At 39.3% G+C, this 21,093-nt stretch overlaps 1 protein-coding gene across 3 annotated transcripts in view; it reads right to left on the reverse strand.

The window, feature by feature from the left end:
- The window catches only part of PXDNL (peroxidasin like), a 516,310-nt gene that overhangs the window by 327,331 nt on the left and 167,886 nt on the right, over window positions 1-21,093 (reverse strand). For all 3 annotated transcript variants that reach the window (XM_054497848.2, XM_054497849.2, XM_054497850.2), the window contains exon 2: window positions 14,321-14,392. In XM_054497848.2, the coding sequence (XP_054353823.2) occupies window positions 14,321-14,392 (72 nt within the window). The remainder of the gene's footprint in view (window positions 1-14,320; window positions 14,393-21,093) is intronic.

Genomic DNA, 21,093 nt, shown 5'->3' on the forward strand with positions numbered 1-21,093 from the left:
ACCAAAGTTGAAATGAAGGAAAAAATGTTAAGGGCAGCCAGAGAGAAAGGTCGGGTTACCCACAAGGGGAAGCCCATCAGACTAACAGCGGATAACTCAGCAGACACTCTACAAGCCAGAAGAGACTGGGTGCCAATATTCAACATTCTTAAAGACAAGAATTTTCAATCCAGCATTTCATATCCAGACAAACTAAGCTTCATAAGTGAAGGAGAAATAAAATACTTTACAGACAAGCAAATACTGAGAGATTTTTGTCACCACCAGGCCTGCCCTAAAAGAGCTCCTGAAAGAAGCACTAAACATGGAAAGGATCAACCGGTACCAGCCACTGCAAAAACATGCCAAATTGTAAAGACCATTGAGGCTAGGAAGAAACTGCATCAACTAACGAGCAAAATAACCAGCTAACATCATAATGAAAGGATCAAATTCACACATAACAATATTAACCTTAAATGGAAATGGGCTAAATGCTCCAATTAAAAGACACAGACTGGCAAATTGGATAAAGAGTCAGACCCATCAGTGTGCTGTATTCAGGAGATGCATCTCACATGCAGAGACACACATAGGCTCAAAATAAAGGAATGGAGGAAAATCTACCAAGCAAATGGAAAACAAAAAAAGGTAGGGGTTGCAATCCTAGTCTCTGATAAAACAGACTTTAAACAAACAAAGATCAAAAGAGACAAAGAAGGCCATTACATAATGGTAAAGGGATCAATTCAACAAGAAGAGCTAACTATCCTAAATATATATGCACCCAATACAGGAGCACCCAGATTCATAAAGCAAGTACTTAGAGACCTACAAAGAGACATAGACTCCCACACAATAATAATGGGAGACTTTAACACCCCACTGTCAACATTAGACAGATCAATGAGACAGAAAGTTAAAAAGGATATCCAGGAATTGAATTCAGCTCTGCACCAAGCAGACCGAATAGACATCTACAGAACTCTCAACCCCAAATCAACAGAATATACATTCTTTTCAGCACCACATCACACTTACTCCAAAATTGACCACATTGTTGGAAGTAAAGCACTCCTCAGCAAATGTAAAAGAAAAGAAATTATAACAAACTGTCTCTCAGACGACAGTACAATCAAATTAGAACTCAGGATTAAGAAACTCGCTCAAAACCGCTCAACTACATGGAAACTGAACAACCTGCTCCTGAATGACTACTGGGTACATAACGAAATGAAGGCAGAAATAAAGATGTTCTTTGAAACTAACAAGAAAAAACACACAACATACCAGAATCTCTGGGACACATTTAAAGCAGTGTGTAGAGGGAAATTTATAGCACTAAATGCCCATAAGAGAAAGCAGGAAAGATCTAAAATTGACACCCTAACATCACAATTAAAAGAACTAGAGAAGCAAGAGCAAACACATTCAAAAGCTAGCAGAAGGCAAGAAATAACTAAGATCAGAGCAGAACTGAAGGAAATAGAGACATGAAAAACCCTTCAAAAAATCAATGAATCCAGGAGCTGGTTTTTTGAAAAGATCAACAAAATTGATATACCACTAGCAAGACTAATAAAGGAGAAAAGAGAGAAGAATCAAATAGACGCAATAAAAAATGATAAAGGGGATATCACCACCGATCCCACAGAAATACAAACTACCATCAGGGAATACTACAAACACCTCTACGCAAATAAACTTGAAAATCTAGAAGAAATGGATAAATTCCTCGACACATACACCCTCCCAAGACTAAACCAGGAAGAAGCTGAATCCTTGAATAGACCAATAACAGGCTCTGAAATTGAGGCAATAATTAATAGCCTACCAACCAAAAAAGTCCAGGACCAGACGGATTCAGCTGAATTCTACCAGAGGTAAAAGGAGGAGCTGGTACCAGTCCTTCTGAAACTATTCAAATCAATAGAAAAAGAGGGAATCCTCCCTAACTCATTTTATGTGGACAGCATCATCCTGATACCAAAGCCTGGCAGAGACACAACAAAAAAAGAGAATTTTAGACCAATATCCCTGATGAACATCGATGCAAAAACCCTCAATAAAATACTGGCAAACCGAATCCAGCAGCACATCAAAAAGCTTATCCACTATGATCAAGTGGGCTTCATCCCTGGGATGCAAGGCTGGTTCAACATATGCAAATCAATAAACATAATCCAGCGTATAAACAGAACCAAAGACAAAAACTACATGATTATCTCAACAGATGCAGATAAGGCCTTTGAGAAAATTCAACAACCCTTCATGCTAAAATCTGTCAATAAATTAGGTATTGATGGGACGTATCTCAAAATAATAAGAGTTATTTATGACAAACTCACAGCCAATATCACACTGAATGGGCAAAAACTGGAAGCATTCCCTTTGAACACTGGCACAAGACAGGGATGCCCTCTCTCACCACTCCTGTTCAACATAGTGCTGGAAGTTCTGGCCAGGGCAATCAGGCAGGAGAAGGAAATAAACGGTATTCAATCAGGAAAAGAGGAAGTCAAATTCTCCCTGTTTGCAGATGACATGATTGTATATTTAGAAAACCCCATCGTCTCAGCCCAAAATCTCCTTAAGCTGATAGGCAACTTCAGCAAAGTCTCAGGATACAAAATCAATGTACAAAAATCACAAGCATTCTTATACACCAATAACAGACAGACAGCCAAATCATGAGTGAACTCCCATTCACAATTGCTTCAAAGAGAATAAAATACCTAGGAATCCAACTTACAAGAGATGTGAAGGACCTCTTCAAGATGAACTACAAACCACTGCTCAATGAAATAAAAGAGGACACAAACAAATGGAAGAACATTCCATGCTCATGGAGAGGAAGAATCAATGTTGTGAAAATGGCCATACTGCCCAAGGTAATTTACAGATTCGGTGCCATCCCCATCAAGCTACCAATGACTTTCTTCACAGAATTGGAAAAAACTACTTTCAAGTTCATATGGAACCAAAAAAGAGCCCACATTGCCAAGACAATCCTAAGCCAAAAGAACAAAGCTGGAGGCATCACGCTACCTGACTTCAAACTATACTACAAGGCTACAGTAACCAAAACAGCATGGTACTGGTACCAAAACAGAGATATAGACCAATGGAACAGAACAGAGCCCTCAGAAATAATACCACACATCTACAACTATCTGATCTTTGACAAACCTGACAAAAAAAAGCAATGGGGAAAGGATTCCCTATTTAATAAATGGTGCTGGGAAAACTGGCTAGCCATATGTAGAAAGCTGAAACTGGAGCCCTTCCTTACACCTTATACAAAAATTAATTCAAGATGGATTAAAGACTTAAATGTTAGACCTAAAACCATAAAAACCCTAGAAGAAAACCTAGGCAATACCATTCAGGACATAGGCATGGGCAAGGACTTCATGTCTAAAACACCAAAAGCAATGGCAACAAAAGCCAAAATTGACAAGTGGGATCTAATTAAACTAAAGAGCTTCTGCACAGCAAAAGAAACTACCATCAGAGTGAACAGGCAACCTACAGAATGGGAGAAAATTTTTGCAATCTACTCATCTGACAAAGGGCTAATAGCCAGAATCTACAAAGAACTCAAACAAATTTACAAGAAAAAAACAAACAACCCCATCAAAAAATGGGTGAAGGATATGAACAGACACTTCTCAAAAGAAGACATTTATGCAGCCAACAGACACGTGAAAAAATGCTCATCATCACTGGCTGACATGGTGAAACCCCATCTCTACTAAAAATACAAAAAATTAGCTGGGCATGGTGGCAGGCACCTGTAGTCCCAGCTACTGGGGAGGCTGAGGCAGGAGAATGGCATGAACCTGGAAGGTGGAGCTTATAGTGAGCCGAGATCGTGCCACTGAACTCCAGCCTGGGCAACAGCGTGAGACTCCGTCTCAAAAAAATAAATAAATAAATAAAGTTAAATAAGTAAAATAAAACAATCATAATATTTTAAAAAGATCACATTTGATCAGAGAACTAAATAAAGTGAAGGAGACAGTCATGCCAGTCTCTAATAGTCTGGGTGGAGACCAGGGCAAATATATAAACCCTGAAGCAAAGGCACATTTTATATATATACACATATATATATATGGGTTGTTTTTGTTTTTGTTTTTGTTTTGAGACGGAGTCTCACTCTGTTGCCCAGGCTGGAGTGCAGTGGCACTATCTCAGCTCATTGCAAGCTCCACCTCCCAGGTTCATGCCATTCTCCTGCCTCAGCCTCCCAAGTAGCTGGGACTACAAGCACCTGCCACCACTCCCGGCTAATTTTTTGTATTTTTAGTAGAGATGGGGTTTCACCGTATTAGCCAGGATGGTCTCGATCTCCTGACCTCGTGATCCACCCACCTCGGCCTCCCAAAGTGCTGGGATTACAGGCATGAGTCACCATGCCGGGACGATATTTATATTTTTTAAAAAATAAAAGCATATAGCAGCAGCAGCAGTGTGAAGGGGGCTGAGTCTAGGAGCTCACGTCAGAGAAGGGCCCCAGGCTGATTGTAGATGGCCACATAGGTTGTGGCGGGGACACGGATCCATAGGTGGAAGAGAAGACTTTTGAATCAGTCAGGGTTCTCCAGAGAAACAGAACCAATAGGAAATACATGGAGATATAAAAGAGAAGATTTACACGGGAATTGCCTCACATGGTTGTGGAAGCCGAGAAGTCCCATGATCTGCCCTCTGCAAGCTGAAGACCCAGGACAGTCCGTGGTACAGTCTGAAGGCCTGAGAGGTGGCCGGCTATTGGTTGCAGATTCCAGTTTTGAAGTCTGAGAGCCAGGAGAGCCATGGGTAAAAGATGGATTTGCCAGCTTAGCATTCAGGCAGAGTGCAAATTCCTCCTCCCTCTGACTTTTTGTTCTATGCAGGGCCCCAGTGGATAGGATAGCACCCACCCACACTGGGGACAGCCATCTGCTGTCCTCAGGCCACCAATTCATGCTTATCTCTTCCAGAAACGCCCTCTCAGACACACTCAGAAATCATGTCTAATCACATATCTGGGCATCCTGCGCCCTGATTAATTTAAAATTAACCATCATACCACCAACGGTTGGTGTTGAGCAGATGATTGAGATCATATAACATCTATTTAGAGGATCACACGGCTGCTTGAGGAGCTGGTAAAAAGAGACAGGGAGACCATTTAATTAGCTTTGGCTTTAGGTGAAAGGCAGTGAAGCCAGAGTGACTGCTGATAGCAGTGAGGTAGTGAACAGATCAGATTTGAAGTACATTTAAAGATAGAATGAAATGCATTTGCTGATAGATGTAGGGTTTGAGGTAAAGAGAGGAGATTAGAACGACTTTAACATTACAGGCCACCTGATAGAATAAAAGTAACACAGCCCGAAATGGAGAAATTTGCAGGAGGAGCAAATTTGGTAAAATATATGAATCAAAAGTTTGATTTTATAAATACTGAGCTCGGGATGCTGACAGGCCTCAGATGTTGTGCAGACAGTTACATGAAATCGAAGTTCAAAGTCATAGTGAAAACATAAATGTGGAGGGCTCAGTGTTGAAAACCATGGTGCTGGACATGCTCACCTTGAAGGTGAGTGTAAGGAAAGGGCTGCGTGCTGAGCTGTGAGTCACTGCAGCATAAAGACTGAGAAGAGGAAAGACAGAGGGAAAGGAAAACAAGAGCCAAGCAATGAGTTAGGAGGATACCAAGGAAAGGGCTGTGTTATGGGATGAACTGTGTTCCCCGAAATGCGTATGTTGATGCCCTAACCCCTCATGTGACTAAATTTGCAGGTAGGGCCCCCCCAAGAAGGAATTAATGTTAAATGAAATCTTAAGGACACCGCCCTGATCCAGTGACACTGGTGCCCTTATAAGGAGAGGAAGAGACAGCAGGATATCTGTGTGCAGAGAAAAGGCCAGTGAGGATGCAGGGAGAGATGACATTTACACACCAAGGAGAGAAGCCTCGGGAGAAACCAGACCTGCTGGCACCATGATCTTGGACTTCCATACTCCAGGACTGTGAGAAAATACACTTCTGTTTTTAAAGCCACCTGGTCTGTGGCATTTTGTTATGATAGCCATAGCCAACTAATACAAGTGATAACACAAAGTGCAATTAAGGAAAATATTTCAAAAAGGAGGAGTTGACCCCTTGTGTCAGATATTGCTGATTGAGCAAGCAAAACAAGCACTGAAGAACACCCACGGGATGGGGCACTTCCATGGCAGCCGACGGTTACCTTTCAGTGGCGTGGTAGTGCTCCAGACTGACCTGGGTAGGTTTAAGAGAGGAAGGAAGGAAGGCACACAGATAGAATGAGAAATGACAACACTTCTAGGAGCCTTGCTCCTAAGGGGAACAGGAAAATGGGGAGCAGGAAAATAGGGAGATAGCAAGAGAGAGGGAAAGAGGTGTCAGATCAAAGGAAGCCATGTTACAGAAATTATTAAATGTCAGTATGTTTGTGTGAAAAGTACAAAAGAAAATGACAAACTGATGATTAGGAGAGATAGGGGACAATCGCAAGAATTTGCCACTGCCTGGGAGAGAAGGGAAGTGATCCAGGGCACAGGTGGTTGTAGAAAGGGGCCAGGACGGTTTATTCAGTGCAGCAGGTGTGGAGAGAGAGCCGATGGCCTGGGAGTGCAAATGTCTATTACTACTGGTACTTCAATACATAGATATGCTGTAAAAAGGGTACAACATACTTTTAAGAGAAACGTATGCTCTTGGGTGTTTTCACCATTTTGGAGATTTCTTTTTGGAAGTCAGGATGTATCATCCCTTATACAGGGTCTATGAATTCAGAGTAACATAAATTGAGGCAAAGGCAAATGATAAGAAGTCTCTAAGGAAACTTCATGGCCCAATTAGTAAAGCCCACGCCTTAGAGCCAAGAAATATCTTGGATGTGCCTATCAGAGAACGGCAACACAGAGTTTTTATAAGCCAAATTTTCCTGGCATCCACCCCAGAAATTTCTCTCTATTTCTGGCCAGTATCAAAATACCGACACATGACAAGAAGTTGGGCCAAGGCGAAAATGAAGGTGAAGAGAACTTCTCAGAGAAGGTGAGTGATGGTAATTGTGCTGCTGAAGCTTCACCTATGTGTTCTGGAAGTTCCCCAAAACGAGGCAGAGAGAAACTAAACAATTCCACTGAGCACTGTGCAAGCCTTTTGGAAAATACAGCAGGTTCTATATTTGCATTACGTAGAAAAATGTGAGTCATCATTTTACAATGCAGAAGTTAAAATTTCCCCAAATCACAAAGAGATGGTAGTATATGAGGGACAGTATTATGGAGTGACTAGGAGCATGAACTTTGTAGCCAGAGCCCCTGTGTCAAGGAAAGATCTACCACTGCATTTTTCTGCAAGACTGACAAAGCTAGCTGACTTCTCTGTGCATCAGTGTCCTCAGCTATAAAATAAGGATCATGATAGTGCTTCATGGGGTTTATTAAATCACAAGTAAATGGAAAACACTTACAATAGTGTCTCCATAATAGTGACTTTATTTTTAATATTTATTATTAGAATTTATAGTTAGACACAGAGAAGGGACTCAACAATATTAGCTTCTTTCTTTTTACTTTTTGCCTATTTTTTAATATCAAGAAGAGCACTGTAAAATATAGAATATTTGATTCTTAGATGGTATGACATCTTGGGCTTCATACAATGTTTCCTTTTATGGTGTTAGTTTCCAAAGTCCCATAAAGTGTAGCCTTTTTCATGCATCATTCTTCTTTTTGCAACTCAAAATTAGGGTGTCTAAATATATGTCACTCTTACAGCACAACTACTATAATTACTCTCATTACTACTATTACTACCACCACCAATCATAACTAACGATAATAAACTTTTACGTTTCTGTAGTAGGCTGAAAAATGGCCACCCAAAAATATCAGATCGTAATTCCTGGAATCTGTAAATTTTATCTGATAAGAAAAAGGGATCTTCGGGGATGTGATTAAATTAAGGATCTTGAAACAGGATTATTCAGAGTGCGCCCTTAATCCAATCACAACTATCCATGTAAAAGAAAGACTCTACAGACACTGAATAGAAAGCAATTCTTGGTGAGAGGTAGAGGCAGAGATTGGAGTGATGTGGACTCAAGGCAAGAAACACCAAAGGATGCCAGCAGGCCCTGGATGCTAAAAGAGGCAAGGAGAAGTTTCTCTCCCAGAGCCTCTGGAGGGAAGGCAGTCCTGCCCACACCTTCATTTCAGGCTTCTGGTCTCTAGAATTGTGAGAGAATCCATTTCTTTTGATTTAAGACACCAAGCCTTTGGTGATTTTTTTTTTACAGCAGGCCTAGAAAATTAATATAACTTCTTTGCATTCCTCACACTATATTTTACATGTATTATTTTGTTTAATCATTACATTAATTATATGAGCTATGATTATTCTCTTTTATAGATATGGAAGCTAACATCATACAGCTAATGAAAGTCAGAACTTGAGCTCTCACCCAGGTAGAAGATTCTAAAAGCTATCATTATGTTTATACTTATGCTGTTATAATGATTTCATGAGTTTTTACTAAAATGTTTTACTATGCTTAAAAACTATGTCAAAAATCACATTTAAACAACATAATAAAAAATTACAAATGAGTAGAAATTCCAAATTTGATTTAGTGCTCATACATTTCCTACTTATATACTTTCCTTTTTCTTCTACTAACAGGACACACAAGTGAAGAACAATGAATAAGAGGATGAAACAATTATATGGGTGCAAACATTTCATCATTAATTTTTAAGGGATTTTTAAAGAAAAACTAGTAAAATTTCTGTGTCAAACAACATGCTTTAAGAAAAGAGAAACCTCTTTGGCTGGTAACTGTGTCTTCAGCCCTTCAGACAAGACACGCTTGAGGAAGAAAACAGCAGTAGTTGCAGTACCAACATAGACCCCAGCCTTGGTTTAACTGTCATTTTCTCATGAATCTGAAAACAGCCTTTTCAGCTTGAAAGAGGAAAGTCGGCAAATAACACACCTGTTATGAGACTTGAAACTTTCCCATTAAACGTACTGTGTTTTTAACCTGTAATTATAACAATTTTCCTTTTAAATCTTGTCTAGAGCTGCATCTTTTATTCTTTTGGAAACTGGGTAAATGTTTAATACTAGAAGACGTAATCTCTTAGCTTTGTAGGTGAAGAAACTGTAATCCAAGGAGTAAAACAATTTACTCAAGGTCACATATTTAGTCATTGTAAAGCACCTACCACAACACTTCACATATACCATGTTTACAATAAAGAGAAAATCCTTTTATAATTTTTAATTTTATATTTCTAGTTGGGGGGAGTCCATAATATATTTAGTATTGTAAATTGTGCATATATTAATGCTATTTCTTTCTTTTTAATTGTTTTTATTTTACTTTTTATTTTTGATTAAACATTTTATTGACTTTAGAAAAATTCTCATTATTGATCTGTTTCTCAGATGAAACATTCTTTGGACAATGAAAATGCAGGCCAGGCGTGGTGGCTCATGCCTGTAATCTCAGCACTTTGGGAGGCCGAGGCGGATGGATCACCTGAGGTCAGGAGTTTGAGACCAGCCTGGCCAACATGGTAAAACCTTATCTCTACTAAAAATACAAAAAATTGGCTAGGTGTGGTTTTGCATGCCTGTAATCCCAGCTAGTTGGGAGGCTGAGGCAGGAGAATCGCTTAAACCCCTGAGGCAGAGGTTGTGGTGAGCTGAGATCTGCTACCATACTCCAGCCGCAACAACAGAGAGAGACTGTTAGTCACCTTTGAATCCAGTTAGTCACCTTTGAATTGATTCCATAGGAGTACTGTATCTTAAATGCTCCTTTATTATATACAGCAAAATAGTATTATATACAGACAAAGTCAAGAGATTAAGAGTAATATTCAAAATTTAACAATGTACAGGCATAGATTAAAAAAAATAAGTCTTCCAGTAGATTTTAAAATCAACTATTTACTAATTGGAAGTTTGCTCTGATCTGCCCTGATTCTTGTCACTCACTCTATAGCCACCCAAAATGTTTCTGCCGTGATCGAGTATAAAAGTTTGAAAAATAGACAAGACCATTTAACTTGGTTTTATTCTCCTGATGCTGTGATTTTGTTTTGTAGGATAATGAGGAAGAGAAGTTTATTAGGAAGAGATCAGCCAGAGTCCTTTTTACATTGCCTTACCATGATCATTTTCCAATAAGCTAGCACTGTATTCAGTGCTGAGGCCCTATTGCTTGTGGAAATTGCCCTAGGAGAACTACCTCCAGGATCAGATCGGGTCAATAGGCAGAAGAATTGGTCTCATGTTGGTGAAGTCCAGTGCAATTTATGCTGCAGTGCCAAGTTTGTAGAGATAAATTAGTCTATTAGCCACTAGTGATAAGGTTGATTGTTGAACAGCAAAAGTGAGAATAATGCATTTCGTTTTGAATTCGGTAAGAGCAAAGACAAAATGACCTAACTCTTATCAGTGGTTTTGCCACAAATCGATCACTAGTTCATCATATGCCACTATCTTCTCAATACAAGCTTTACAAAAAAAATCTACAGCTAATATCTTGTGCTGTCCCCTGAGACTGTATACAGAGTGGAAAGGAAAACTGTTTATTTCCAAAGGACATGATTGTGTAATTACAAAAATCCAAAGGATATAAGCTAATGAGTAGAATTAGTGAGGATTAATTTAGTAAGGTCACTGGATACAATATCAATATACAAAAATCAATTGCATTTTATCTACTAGCATGAAATAAATAGAACATATAATTTAATGCCATTTAACAACAATATTAATACATACATTAACTAATTATATGTGATATTTAGTTAAACACTACAAACTGCACCTATATCTATATAGCTTACCTAGGAATAAAGCGTAGTATATAATTTGGAAGCGATTCGGCCAAATTAGAATAAACACACATAGATGAGCGTGGGGAGACAGAGAAACGTGAATGTGGGAAAATGTTAACTAGTGAATTTATGTAAAAGGTACAAAGCAATTATCATGCCCTTCTTTTGAGATTTGGGTAGCTTTGAAATTTTCAAAATAAAACGTCAGAGGAAATGTTAGTAAACTTAAGGTTTAAGGAGTTAAATAACTTGCCACGCTTCACAAAACAATTGGAAGGACCAGAAATACCCCCCAACCCCTCCCTTTTGACGTTCTTCTCAAGGTTCTTTTCACCTTGCTTTCCAATTAGGCCTTCCTTCCAGAAGGCAGATGAGTGAGGAGTGTCAGCCCTAGAATCAGATCTTCGTATTTCTGTTGTTGCTATTTAAATAGCGGCATGCGTTTATTTTATTTTTGTGGTATAGTCTAACCTTTTGTCCTTGGCATTTATTAGCTATTGCTGTTCCTCCAGGGCTCAATCATCTTTTTTATAAGCATAATTGTGTTGTCCACAATTGAATTTCATCCTGTTTCCCAAATGTATTACTCTTATCAGTTTCATCCAGAAACTGGAAGGCGGAGGCACCCTGGCAAGTCACAGAGCTCTGCCAGGCACCACTTGGCTGTGCTGCAGCGGGTGAAATTCAGGGTCTGATAACAGATCCTTGATCTTACCCTCTAGCTCTTAGGCTCCAGCAATACATAACATTTCCAGATTTTTTATTAAGTAAACCTCTTAGCAAGCTCGTTTAATACAAAAATGCCAACTCTTTTTGAGAAAACCCTCTCTTTTACAATATAGAAGCAATGTGGTTGGCATTTTTTTAAATTGTAAGGAAACAGTGGAGTTTCTGTGCAATTTACTATAAAGGCAACCCAAGGAAATAGAATCACCAGATGCTTGATTTCACTTTGTGATGCTATGTTGGTATAAGAGCCATATGGTCAAAATTTTTAATATTCTTCATGAAAATTTTAACTTTATTTTTAAAAAATGTGTCCTTATTTCTTTTGCTTTTACAATAAATTAGTAAAGACCTTTGGGTCTTCACTTAAGTGGTCTAACAGAAATTCCTCTGAAGTCTCAGGAGTGGTAAGTGTCTCATTGCTTAACTCATTTTCTATACAGAAATCTCTCTCTCTCTCTCTCTCTCTCTCACTCTCTGTCTGTGTCTCTGTCTCTCTCTCTCTCACACACACACACAAACACACACACACACCAACCACATGTACACACAACTTACTGTTTAAATGATCTACCATGTGTATTCCAGGGAAGTACTCTTCCTGAATGCTATCATGAGAAACCGTATAGTCCAGCAGTTAACAGATCAAACTCTGCGGAACCCTGACTCTGCTCTTTTCTATCTGCCTCAATTTGGGTAAATTACGTTACAGCCATGAACCTCAATTTCCTCACCTGTAAAATGAACATAGTAACACCTACCACAAAGCATGAGAGAAAGGAATGTAGATAATGTATATAAAGCAACTAGTATAAAATGAGGCTTGCAATTAACAACATAATTACTATTTTATTATGGTTTTCTAATAAAAAATATTTAGAAACAAATTAATATTATCCATGGTTTCTGCCAAGTGAAGAAGTGGATTGTTCATCAATAATTAGTGTTCATCAATAATTGTGTACTCTAACTCCAAAAAGTGGCCAAACCCCAATAGATTTTATCAGTTTGTCACACTCCTTGAATTTTTTAAATGGCAACTATCTCCAATGAAAATATTTGATAACATTTTATCATATTCACAATTTAATCAATGGATAAAATATTTGGTTATCTATCATATACATGTTTCAGTAGACAGTGGTGAAAGGCTTCACCCAGAAATACTCATTAGAACATACTCAATAGGCTGGGCGTGGTGGTTCATGCCTGTAATCCCAACACTTTGGGAGGCAGGTGGATCACAAGGTCAGGAGATTGAGACCATCCTGATCAACATGGCAAAACCCTGTCTCTACTAAAAATACAAAAATTAGCCGGGCATGGTGGCAGGCACCTGTAATCCCAGCAACTCAGGAGGCTGAGGCAGGAGAATTGCTTGAACCCGGGAGGCAGAGGTTGCAGTGAGCCGAGAGGGTGCCACTGCATTCCAGCCTGGGCGACAGAGCAAGGCTCTGTCTCAAAGAAAAAAATAATAATAATCAAATGCAGATCTTTGGGCCCATCCTGAGAACTCCTAAATTAGGATCCCTGGGGAAGAGGGCTAGGAATTTGCATGTCCACAAGCACTCCAGGAAATGTTTTTCTACATTGCACTTTGATAATCATTGCTTTATTGTAAAACAAAGAATAAACCCTGCAGTCCTTACTTTCTTATGTTCTTACATCATCCCAAACAGAGATACTGTGATAAAAATATGTGTGTTCCAGCATCAGTTACTGGAAAGAAACCAGATGGGAGAAGCACAAGTGTAAAGTTATGATCTCAACTCTAAAGTTAGAAGGGCTAGCTTGGCCTGAATATGGTGAGTTCAGCCAAGTTGATAAAATTGCTAACTCTATCATGAGAATATTATGACAAGAAGACAAACACACCCACATGGGTGTAGCCTCACTGAACATTCTTAACTTTCAGTGTGTTCACGCAGTGGATTAATCTAAATGCAGCATAGGAAGATTTTACATATTGAACCTCCGGTCATCATCTTTCATAGGTCTCTTCTCCTTATAGCACTTACTATACATAGGGATTTTTTTTTATTACAGACATATTACAGTTGGGTGTTGGCTACCTGACTGCCCCACAATGTCAGACCATCAGTTCTATCATAGCAGGGGCATGTGCATTCGGATCCAAATACAAAACCAGCCAACTGGTAGCCCATAATAGATAATAGATACTGTTGAGTGAATAAAATAAATGCCTTTAAACTTGGAAACGTTTATCGGTGCTTAGCCATAAAGTTGTCATTTTTTTCTCTACATGGTATGTTTTCATTTAAGACTATCATAAAACAGCATCTCTACGTGATTCTAAAGTTTTTCTTTGTTTTTACAGTATCACAGATAAGAAGGCCTAGTAGCATACTGAGTAGAGCATGGGCTTTGCAGTTAGGAAGTTGTGAATTTTAATTTCATTTCTATTGCTTTCTTGCCATGGGACTCATAGACAAGTTACTTAACCCCTCCTTCTCTCTATTTCTTCTTCTCATGAAGCTTTTCTAAACCAATAGAATACAAATAAATTGGATAAATAAGAATCTCTTCCATGTTCAAAAGGTTATAAAAACATAGGCAGTGTAAAGAAGCAGCAGAATTTTCCCAGTTATAAGACATCTACAAGGTGTCATTCTTCTACTAGCTGTTCTTGCCACTCAGAATGACTTTCACAGTAAATTGCAATCCAACCAGCATATAATTTTAGGAACCTTACAGATAAGCAATAAGTACTCACAGTGTGTTCAAATTCTTGAGTTTCTTGAAGGCGCTCCCTGGAATTTCTTTTATTCTGTTAAACCTCAAGTCTCTGGGAACATAAAAAGGTGAAGAACGATTATAATATGTTGACTGTGTTCTGCCATTATTTCCAGAAGCTTGAAGGCTGAATCTCCTTTTATGATCAAACATACAGTACTAAAGGACTAAATATAATTAAGACAGAACTAGTGCACATCATACACTAATCATTAGGGAGGTGCACGGTTTACAGCAAATTGTGCATTTCTGGGGCCATATGCTTGTCACAGGATGCCAGACAAATGTGGCTATTTATAGAGCTCTGCAAAGTGTTAAAGACAGTTACACCATTTATTTTAGGTTTTATTTGTATGCCAGTAAAACAAATTCTATACATGGCAACATGTCAATTGAGTACATTTAGTTTGGAAAATAATTGATATATTAGATGTCACATATCAACTCACACCACTGTTTGAATTTAGCAAAAATTATTAATTACTTAATTTTTCTTCACAGTACAGGAATACAATGGCCTTCTATGAAGTATTAAATCAACAGAACAATTAGTTTGAGAGAGACGTTACTCCACAACCAACATTCTCTTTCATGAATCCACATCTTTTTTATTCAGCATGTAAATAATTGTCAGCTATGTGCCACCTATCATGTTAAGTAATAGGGATGCAAAGATAAGCAAGATAGGGTCCGTGCTACTGAGCACAGATAGTTCAGTGGGGGGATGTCAAGCAAGTTATTACAGGACTAGGGTGTATAGTGTTTGTGATACAACAGAGGATCAAACAAATGCCATGCACACTTGGAAGACTTAGGGACTGCTCTGCTAGAGCCCCTCTTTCAGTTGGAGAACGAGGCACCCCACTCCATGTCATTATGGTAGAGACATCAAGCAGGGGCCTCCTCCTGCCTGGAACAGGGTGGTTAACTGGGGGCAGCATCTCCACGGACATACTGTTTCTTCCATGGGGAACATATGACCCAAGCCAGGCCAGCTGGAGGTGTTCTTAAGCATTGACATGGCTGCTGAATAAAAGTCATGTTCTCTCTCTGGGGTTCAGAGCTCTAAGGAAAATGAACATCTAGGGCTACTACCTCACCTTGTCCACTCTAGAAAGTGCCAGCCTAGGAATAAAGCCCAGCAGAAACACATAGGGCCAAAATAGCAAATGAAAGAAACAAAGCCCTGGACCCAGGATTGCCTGAGACCAAATTTACTCCTTGACTTTCCAGATCCCTGACACCAGAAACTGTCAGTTAGATAAACTAATTTGAGCTGAATTTCTCTCTCTAATGCAAGGAGTATAGAAGAAAGATGAAGTAATTTGCTTGGAAATGTTAGGCCCAAGGAGAAGTATATCAGGGAAATTTTATAGGATGCTAGAGTGGCAGTAACAGAACAAAATGAAAACAAAAAACTACCTTTACTTCCCCTCAATTAATTTCTCAAAATAAAACTCTTCACCACCATAAAAAGTTGTTCTATCTTAGAATACTTGACTCACAAAACTTTATGAGTACCTTAAAGTCTATCATCTATCACTTTATCTTTCTCTAGACTTTGCCAAAATGAGCAAAATTTTATAGGAGCTATTATTTTCAATTAAAATTATTAAATAACTCAGTGACTATACCTCCTTGCTAAATGGAATGCACTGCTTATACACCATCCATTGCTGTTTGGTATGTCTAGACTATATCGGTAAAAGAAACTGTAAGTTATATGAGATCCTCCCTATAAACATATAAGACATTAAGTTATATAGACCCAAATACCCTGGAAACCACTGGTTTCTCTTACAAACAGAAGCTAAAAATTAGCAGTTATAGAAAGGGCTTTCCTCCTGCATTAAACAATAATCCTAATAATTCTCCCAAAATGAGATTCCAACAATACAACAAGGAAGCAAATATAAAAAGATAAGCCATTTTCCTTATTTTAGGCTTTGAAATTTCTGAAAAATTCAGAAAAGTACAAATGAGAAAATAATAATCCTTACTGCCTACATCCAGAATTAACTACTATTAATATTTATACCTTGATATAGTTGCTTCTACTCATAATTTCACGTGTGTATTTTTACTACATAAATTATATATAAAAACACATTGTAGATAAAATGAGCATCTTTTAAGCACCATCTTAAGTTTAGCTTTGCCTCCCACTCCAGATGTAACCACTCATGTATTTGACGCTCCTCTTCAGACATAACATTTCTATGTATGTGGATAAATACAAGATGAAATGTAAACACATACAGATACTCCTTGACTTATGATGGGGTTATGTCCTTATAAATCCACTGTAAGTTGAAAACATTGTAAGTCAAAAATGCATTTAATACAACTGAACTACCAACATCATAGCTTAGCCTAGCCTACCTTAAACACACTCAGAACACTTGCATTAGCCTGCAGTTGGGCAAAATTATCTAACACATACCTTATTTTGTAATAAATGTTGACTATCTCATGCAGTTTACTCACTATTGTACATTACATCAAAATTGTAACCATTTCACAACATGGTAAAGTCAAAAATCATAAGTTGCACCATTGTAAGTCAACAACTGTCTATATATGAAAATAAACCTAATATATAGGCAAATTTAAAATATTTTGTGCTTTTAAATTTACAAAAAACCTATCAAATGTTATATGGTTGTTAAAACTTCCCTTTTCCCTTCTACTACATATTTTATATGTTGTTCCTTGTCTATACATAAAGGACTAGGTATTTTTATCTAACTTCTCCACAGTACTCCACAGTGCAGACAGATCACACCATTCCTTTATAGATTCCTTTACTGACAGACATTTTGGTTGTTTCCAAATTTTTGCAACATTATTTACTAACAATATTGCAATAAATATGCATGCATGTCTCCTTGTACACTTGAAAAAATGTTTGCATATGCTAAATATTTGGAATTGGGATTGTTAGATTGTAGGGTAGGTACATCTTCAGTTGTACAAAATGATGCCATTGCAAATTTGTTTTCAGCTACATACATTATAATGGTAATATAACTGAAAATAATGTGAAAAGATGCTTGAATTCATCACCAAATTATAGATTTAAACTTATCACTGGATTGATTTGAAAGCCAAGGTGCTATATGTATCTGTTATCAGAATTCCCTTCTTGTTTTTCTCCACAAGTAAGCAGACATAAGCTCTGCCACAAAGACAGACTTGCTTGTAAGCTGGTGCCATAGCAAGGTCTCCAGGGTACCCAGGCTCAGTGGACTGTAAGACTCTGCCCACTGACTTTTGCCACACCCTATTCTCACCAATGAGGCATGCTCAGGGACTCTCTTCCTGAGAAGCAGAGTGTGGGCTGGGCTGGGTGCAGTAGCTCATGCCTGTAATCCCAGCACTTTGGGAGGCTGAAGCAGGAGGACCCTTGAGCACAGGAGTTCGAGACCAGCCTGGGCAACATGACAAGACCCCATCTCTACAAAAAATACAAAAATTAGCCAGGCATGGTGGTACACACCTGTGGTTGTAGCTACTCAGGAGGTTGAGGTGGGAAGATCACTTGGGCCCAGGAGGTCAAAGCTATAATGAGCCATGATCACACCACTGCACTCCAACTTGGGTCACAGAGTGAGACCCTGTCTCAAGAAAAAAAAAAAAGAAAAGAAAAGAAGAAAAAAAAAAAAAGAAAGTATGGTTGGACACCCAAAGATTTTCTCCAGATTGACTTAAATTCCAATAAGTCATATTCAAATATACCAAAGTGAATATGTTAGCACTCGATCCTCTTTGGCTAGTACATTCTGGCACATAAATTTTTATAGGTAAGTACATTATAGGCTGAAATTCTAGGAAAAGATACCCCTTCCTAATTTGAATCCCAGGTCTTTAGGATTGCATACAGGGCCTTGCAGAGTATATAACCTATCATAGGGTAAGTATATTTCTGAAAATTAGATTATTTAAATTCAAATGGCCACCAAATTTGGATAATGATACTTTCTGTGTAAGTATGTACGTTTACCCAGAAATACAATTCATTTCCCATAATGCCTCTATTTTACTCAAGATCAGTCACTAGCAATTTCATTTATACAAAATTTGTCATTCATATAAAATTTCCCTTAGCCTAAAATGTAGCATTGTATTTTTACTCCTTACATAGAGTGGAAACTGAGTTATTTTAGCTCCTTCATCCCATTGTAATATACATAATATTGATGAAATAATATTTATGATAACAACCCCTGTGTAACACAATTTTCATCCCATTCATTGTTTGTTGGAACTCAGTTCAGAAGCAATCCTTGTCATTGTACCAAGATAAAAGTTGGGCACATGGAATTTGCTGGGAGTGGTTAGACAAGTGTGTCTGTCTGTCTCCTCTACTCTCCCCAGAACAAGCTGATGAAGCTGGGGAAGAAATGTTTAATGCTCTTCTGCACAAGCAATTTGGAATCAACATTTTTAACTACTAAGATGTGAGTTTCTAGCTCAAACTCAATTAAGAAATTCCTGCTGCCAAAAAGAGATGGAAATGACTCCCCGTGGCAGATTGAGGATGAAGAAAAGGGATGGACAGAGAGCAACATGAACTAGCTCCAAGCGAACTATCATAGCTCCAAGTCATGTCAGTTGGTCCTCAAGTTAACAGCGCACACCAGACTCATCTCACAGCCCATTATGCCTCCTCTCAGTGGGTTACTTGGAGTTACACCATGTGGATGTGCAGAAATGTGCAGAGAAAGACCTAGCAGAGTGATAGAAAAGCCCAGGCCTTGTCTAAAATCCAGAAGTTCCCAGTGGATTTTAGGGCAAATTTTACATTAACAATAAACAAACAGAAATTTAATATAAAGAATAGAGTTATCTATGACTGTCTAATTCACAAATTGCAGAATTAATTAATTTATTTATTTATTTATTTATTTATTTTGAGAAGGAGTCTTGCTCTTGTCACCCAGGCTGGAGTGCAGTGGTGAGATCTCAGCTCACTGAAACCTCCACCTCCGGAGTTCAAGCGATTCTCCTGCCTTAGCCCCCTGAGTAGCTGGGATTACAGGCGGCTACCACCACGTCGGGCTAATTTTTGTACTTTTAGTAGAGACAGGGTTTCACTATGTTGGCCAGGCTGGTCTGGAACACCTGACCTCAGGTGATCTGCCCACCTAGGCCTCCCAAAGTGCTGAGATTACAGGCATGAGCCACCGCGCCCAGCCCAGAATTTATTTTAAGATATTAAATAGTGTGTGCAGTACAGATGGTGCAGTCCAGTATAAGTTGTAAGATAAATGTGATCCTCTTGAAATACTATGTGTAGCTGAGACTGAATGCAAAATGTTAAGACATAAAATCAAGTCTGAACTGGAGCCCCTTCCTGAGGAGACCCAGGCCACACAGCACATCCAGTGAGGTGTGGGGCCTCCTGGTAATCCCTGGGTTGAACACAGTCTCCAGATTTGTTGTGAGTAGATGCCTGGCTATCATAGCTAAGAATCTCATGCTCAGAGAGCAAAACAAATGAGCTGAAACATACAGAGAGTGCTGTCTTACCAGACTGATTTCTGTTTGTGTATGGTACTTGTTTCTCTCAACTCTGAGAAATATTCTTTCTCAGACAGGCAGAAAGCCTGTCTTCCTGAGAAAAAGATCAACCAGATCTGTACCTGAGCCAAAAGCATTCCTATTGAAGGTAAGGATGCAATTAAGTCACTGGAATGGCACAAGCCTGCCACCGCAGAAAGAAAGGCAAACAGGTTCCTGTCTCCCTGAGCTACCATGAAGGGCAGGAGGGAGAAGGTGATTCCTAAAAGCTGGGCTGTTATTTTATTGAGAGACACGCACTCCTGTGCACTCCTTCCTGCAGCCCATTTTTGGCATCAGAGTGAGGGCAGACTCTGCTCCCTGTAGCCAGGCCGTCAGTCACTCCGATCAGCCCTGCTCCAGCTCCCCGCCACAACCCCTCCCTCATGCGATGCCCTTTGCGACTGCCCCTCATCCAGCATTTCAGGACGGTGCTGGGACACCGTCGGGACACTGCCGCACTGCCGGCCTTGGAGTCAGGGGAAGAATCAAGGAGATTTTTCCACACCTCTCCCTGTTGCTCTAAAACAAGTCTTCTTCATCATTTCATTTGACAGCCCTGTCATTGTAGAAATTGGAAATACATTTTCCAGGCTTGAGACAAGTATCTGGAGGACACCCTCCATCTTGCCTGATTCCCAGTCATGCTCCCAGCTGAGGAAGGCTCCTGAATTTTCTCGAATCTCCAGTGCACTTCCTGCCTCCCAGCTGCCTCAAGGCCAGAGCTTGAGGCCATCTTCCGCTGTTGTTTGTCGGCCCAGTATTAACCTGCTGTGGTGGTTAATTTTAGGGATCAACTTGGCTAGGTCACAGCACCCATGGAACTCAGCTTTTGGTCAAACACCAGTCTAGATTTTGCTCTGAAGGTATTTTTTACAATATTATTAATATTTAAATCAGTGGGCTTTGGGTAAAGCAGATCATGCTCCACACCGTGGTTGGGCCTCATCCAATCAGTTGAAGGCCTTAAGAGGAAAGCCCCAGGTCTGCTGAGGAAGAGGGAAAGCTGCCCCCAGACTGCCTTGGACTTGAGCTGCAACATCAGCTCTTCCCTGGGTCCCCAGCCTGCCGGCTGCCCTGAAGATATCAGAGCAGCCAGCCCCCACAATTGTGTGAGCCAATTCCTTAAAATCTCCCTCTCCTTATACACATGCACATCGCCTGTTCCCTGGTGTGCAGCTGTAGGTCTGG

The sequence above is a fragment of the Pongo pygmaeus genome, chromosome 7 (genome assembly GCF_028885625.2).
Source record: "Pongo pygmaeus isolate AG05252 chromosome 7, NHGRI_mPonPyg2-v2.0_pri, whole genome shotgun sequence".
NCBI lineage: Eukaryota > Metazoa > Chordata > Mammalia > Primates > Hominidae > Pongo > Pongo pygmaeus.